This window comes from Monodon monoceros, unplaced genomic scaffold (genome assembly GCF_005190385.1).
Source record: "Monodon monoceros isolate NGI ecotype Baffin Bay Population unplaced genomic scaffold, NGI_Narwhal_1 Super_Scaffold_18, whole genome shotgun sequence".
Classification (NCBI taxonomy): Eukaryota; Metazoa; Chordata; class Mammalia; order Artiodactyla; family Monodontidae; genus Monodon; species Monodon monoceros.
The window spans coordinates 39170777-39176109 of NW_021703774.1; the positions used below are offsets into that span (position 1 = coordinate 39170777).

Consider the following 5333-nt stretch of genomic DNA (forward strand, 5'->3'; position numbering starts at 1 on the left):
CCCCACTCAGCATTCCCGGAGTAGCGAAGCCTTTGAGTTACCCAGAGCCAGGCTTAACCCGCACGTTAGACGCACGTGCTTTCCTCTTCTCTTACTTCCTCTCTTTATTGGAGGGGGAAGGACGGAGAAAATGAGTGGAGAGTGGAACAAGGGGGCCAAGTCAGACAGGTAGGAGATCCTAATCTATAATTGAAAGAGGAAGCTTGGCCTTGTAGGTTATAACCATAGTTATAAGCACGTTCATGCCCATTATGCCTTTCATCCTGCGAGGAACGCTGTAAAGAGTACATTTTTCTCTCTGTTTTACAGGTGAGGAAACTGAGGTACCTTGTTTCAGAAGGGATGGGGAGAAGGCCATAAACAAGTGAAGATTATTTAATCCAGGAACAGACGACAAAATCCAAGTTCTTTCCATTATTCCTGGGGCAGACACTTGGAGTCAGGACCTCTAGATTCCTGTCCTGGCTCTGTCCTTCTCCCACAGGTCTTGTAATACTCTGAGCCATCCTCTGTTCACCTTAGAATGCAACTGCTAAACCCTGCCCTGCTTCACGGGTCCTTATTTGAGCCAAAACAGGTCCTGCAGCAAAACCCAAAGGTGCTGTTCACAGTAGCAAAAGCCTCCTGCCCTGAATGTGGTGGAAAATTGGGTGTTTGCCCTGTGGCAGGGCGGACCCACATCATCCCCTCTTCCTGCTGCCTGAACAGCTGTTCTATGTGGCTGCCCTGGGCTGTTTAGTAGTGAAGCAGATAGAGGTTGCCTATGCCTTGGTGAATGCTGCTCTGTGTTCCAGGCAGCTGCAACTCTGCAAACCCCTGCACTCAGGGCCTCTTCCCTCCTCAGTGGCAACCATAGGAGCACCAGCCACATCAGAGCAGCCTGGACCTTCAGAGTGTTAGTACTGGGAGGCCTCCACCACCTCTTCTGACCACCCTACCCCAGCCCAGACCCCCTGCTCTCACATCTATGAAATGGGACAATATATATAGCACCTAACACATTGTAGGCATTCAGCAAATGTTTGTTAAATTTATGAATGGAACACTTATTGCATCCATTTCAGTTAACAGTTGCTTACCCAAACAAATAAACAACAACAAACAACTCATTGAATTACTTACTGCTTTACTACAAGGGAGGTTGATAGAACAAGTCACACAATCATAGAAATTTAGAACTAGAAGGAACCAGAGAAATCTAGTCCAGCCCTATCATTTCTCTCTACTCTTTGTTGGTATGAGGAAACTGGAAAATTATGGGCTCCCACATTTGAAGGAGATACTGACAAATACAATATCTGACATGGTTTAACAAATACAGTGTGCCAGGCACTGGGATATAGACATGAATAGGGTGCTCCAAGGTCCTTGCTCTTGTGACTCTTCCATGCTAGAGTCGAGAAACAGACCTTGAATACGTTAATAGAATTTTCTGTACTTGCTGTCCCCAAGTCCTCTCCTCCCATTTCCACATGAGCACACACCAATCAGGCTTTTATGTTCTCCACTCCACTGAAACGGTGCTTATTAAGGTTACAAATGACCTCTGCGTTGTCAAATCAGATGGCCATTTCCCTATCCTCCTCTTGCTCTATCAGCACTGGACTCAGGTCATCCTCCCTCTTCCTTGTACACTTTCCTCCCCTGGCTTCAGGATACCACATGGTCCCACTTTGCTTCCCACGTCACTTGCTGCTCCTTCTCCAGTCTCCTTTGCTGGTTTCTCCTCATCCCCTCAACTCTACAGGGTCGCCTTCCTCAAGCCAGGTCTCTGATCTTTCTACTCACTCCCTAGGGACTAATAAAGTGGCCTCCTCTAGTCTCATGGCTTGAATTACCATCTATATCCTAAGGATTCCCGTTATGGGTTGAATTGCGTTCCCCAAAAAGATATGTTGAAGTCCCAACCCCTGGTACCTCAGAATGTGACCTTCCTTGGAAATAGAATTGTGGCAGATGTCATTAGTTGAGGTCACACTAAGCAAGGTGATCCCTTCGTCTGTTATAACCTGTGAATTTACAGGAAGATGGAAGACGATAGGAAGGTAGACACACAGGGTGAATGCCCTGTGATGACAGAAGCAGAGATTGCAGTGATGCAGCTGTAGGCCACTCACTTCCTCACCATCTACAGGTCTTTCTCGCAACATCACCTTATCAGCAATGCCTCCTCTGAAGCACCCTGTTAAAACTGCAAACCCCATTGCCAGCTCGTGCCCCTATACTGCTTTATATTTCTCCCTAGTGTGTACCACCTTCTGACTTTCATTTTCAGTCTCCCTGCACTAGAATATAAGGTCCGTGAAGGCAGGCTGCTTATGTGTCTTGTTCATTGCTATATCCCAGTGCCTCCAACAGCGCCTGGCAGTTACTGGTACTCAACGAGTAGTTTAGTAAATAAACGAACAAAATAATTTCACACGGTGACAAGAGCTCTAAAGGAAGGAAAAGAGACCACGTGATAGGGCAGCTGTGGAGGGAGGTGCTGATTGTGGGGAGTCAAGAGAGACCTCAAGATGTTAGTTACTTGTGAGTTGAGACCTGAGTGACAAGAGGGTCATGACGACCTGCACCCCAGGAAGAGGGCACCGGTACAGTACAGAGGCCCAGGCTGGGACCCAAGCAGAAGGCAATGTGGCTGGAGGGGACCGATGGAGGGGCACTTAGGAGACAGAGTCAGAGGGGCAGGCAGAGGCCAGATCCTGGAGACTGGGTTGTGCTGATCCTGGGCTTGTTTGCTCTCAGATCCCATTCTCGCCTCTCCTGATCAATCAGCTCTCGGTTCCCGGGACTGGCCCTGAAGGCTGGGTTTCCACTGGGTTCAGTCGAAGCACTGCTCGGAGACTGGAGGGGATCTGGGCAAGGGGGAAGCCAGGGTTTTTCCTTCCCTTGCTCTCTGCCCCTGGCAGCTTCCCTTCCATAGCTCTGGCCCCTGATGCAAAGGTTTTTTGGTGGTTGTAGCTTCGGTTAGGTGACCCAGGCTCCTAAACTCTAAAAACACCAGGATGTTGCCAATCTTCCTGCTTTGCTAATCTCTGGGCTCCCTCGGGGTTGCTTCTCAGCCTCTTGCATCACCTATGTAACCAACTCCCTGCATTACAGCCATTCTGTTTTACTTAGATTAGTTTCTGTTTTCCTTGCAGATAACTTACTGATTCATTTGGAAAAATGAAGCTGGGTTCAAGTAGGGAAGGGCAATCAGGGGGACCCCATCCTTCCAGCTGCCCAGGCCAAAACCCTCAGGGTCATCCTTGGTTCCTCTCTGTCTCTCAGACCCCATGTCTTGTCTGTCAGCAAATCCTGCCAGCTACACCTTCAGAACAAATCCGTGATCCACCCACTTCTCACCACGTCCCTTGCTACCACCTGGGGCCAATCCATCATCATCTCTCACCTGGATTATAACAGTAGCTCTCTGCTTCAGTCCTTGACCTCCCCTCCTACCCCTCTTCCCTCCTTGCTGTTCCTCCAACAAGCCGGGAACTATCCTTCCTCAGCATTTAAGCAGTTTTCCCTTTGCAGGGATTGTCCTCCCCCAGGTTACCTCCCGCACCTCCTGTAGATGTTCATACAAATACTGCCTTCTCATTGGGGCCTTCCCTGGTCAGCCTATTTAAGATTGCAACTCCCAATGCTCCCTATCCCTTTGCCCACTTTATTTTTCTCCCTAGCATTCATCACCATCTAACATACTACTTATGTATCGTGTTTGTCTATTTCGCCCATAGAATGTAAGCTCCATGGGGCGTGGATCTGTCTTGTTCAGCGATGTGCCTCCAGTGACCTGGTACACGGAGGCCCTCAAAAAGTATTTGAAGAAATCCTTGCACAAATGTTAGCTATAATTATTTCAGTGCATGTCTTGTGCCCTACCCTCTGCAAAAGTCCTTTGGGGACTCGAAATTTAAACACAACTGGGAAGGAAAAAAAATCAGCCAAAAGTAAAAGTGAATTAATAAAGTTGGGGTCCTAGGTTGTAAATCTCTCTTCCTAGGTGCTGGAATGTTGGCTGTGTCAACTCTGTACCTAATCAAGGAACTGCTGTAACAGACGCCACTGTTTGGCCCAACTTTCAGTGCGCAGCCTGGAGTCGGGAGCCCCCAAAATCCTAGCTCCAAGTTTCCGGCTTCGGCGTCCCAGCGGCCGAGCACGCCCCGCAGCGCGTGGAAGGCGCGGAGTCCGGCTCCTGGCTCCCGGCTCCGGGGCCTCCGGGCGCCGGGCGGGCGCGCGCGGGGTGGGGTTCCAGGGCCGCGGGGCGCGCGCGCGCGCGCGGGCCCCGCCGCCCAGGCCACCCCAGGCCCGATTCGGTGGGTTCACCATGACAGGCCCCGCGCCCGGGCGGCGGCTGCGGTGGCTGGCCGCGCTAGCCCTGGTCCTGGCGCTGGCCGCGGGTCTCCTCGCAGCCGGGGCCGGGCAGGCGCCGCGCCCTGCCGAGCGGGGTCCTCCGGTGCGGCTCTTCACGGAGGAGGAGCTGGCCCGCTACGGCGGGGAGGAGGTGAGCGGGGAAGCGCCGGCCCAGGGACCGGGCCGAGTCCGCCCTCGCGGAGAGGGAGGCGGGGATCCCAGGAAGCCGCGGCGCCGAGGGGAGGCCTCGGGGAGAGGCGCGGGCCTCGGCGGGCGCCCCCTCCCGGAGCCCCGGCTCCGAGCTGGGCGCGAAGCCTGCCGGGCTCCTCTCTCCAGGCCTGGATCGCCGCCTGGGGACAAGGGGGGAGTCCCCAGCACTCGGGGCTCCCTGCTTCCGCCTTCCCCAGCCGGAGCACCCCCACCCCGCGCTTCGCCCTCTCTTCCCGAGAGCTGTTTCCTAGAGACGCCTTTTGGCTGGCGGTCTGTACACGAACCTCAGAACTTTTTTGTTTTCAGTGTAAGCGTCAACTGCGGGCACACACTTCTGCCTGCTCCCCGGGTTAGGCGGGAATGGGGGCAGGTCCATGGTTGAGCCAAACTTTCCCTGCGCTTTGCCTTCCTCATTCACCGTGCCCCTCTGCAGCTGACTCCTCACACTGGCTCTTAATGGCTGTGCTCTTGAGGCTGAGCCAGAGCTGGGGGAGAGGGCAGGGGGGGAGATCGGAGGTTAGAGACAAAGACGACCCCCAGCCCCAGACGCATCCGCTTCAGTCCACATCGGTCAGCAGTCTGCACGTGTCTAGGATATTCCTCACAGCCATCTGACCATTCGGGTTGTTGGGGCCCAGTGTGATGGCCCTGGAGGGTGGGAACAGGATGCTGCACATGGGAAGGGCCATGGAGCTGATATTGGATCAGGAGGTGGGGGGAACAGTTTGGTGGGGAAATCAGGGAATTACAGCGTTTCAGAGTTGATAGGAATCAACTTC

The 5333-nt window shown here is 53.2% G+C and overlaps 1 protein-coding gene across 1 annotated transcript in view; it reads left to right on the forward strand.

The window, feature by feature from the left end:
- Positions 1-4269: 4269 nt before the first annotated feature.
- NENF (neudesin neurotrophic factor) overlaps positions 4270-5333 on the forward strand; it is a 10528-nt gene continuing 9464 nt past the window's right edge. The window contains exon 1 of the mRNA XM_029227112.1: positions 4270-4495. Coding sequence (XP_029082945.1) covers positions 4319-4495 — 177 coding nt within the window. The 5' untranslated portion in view covers positions 4270-4318. The remainder of the gene's footprint in view (positions 4496-5333) is intronic.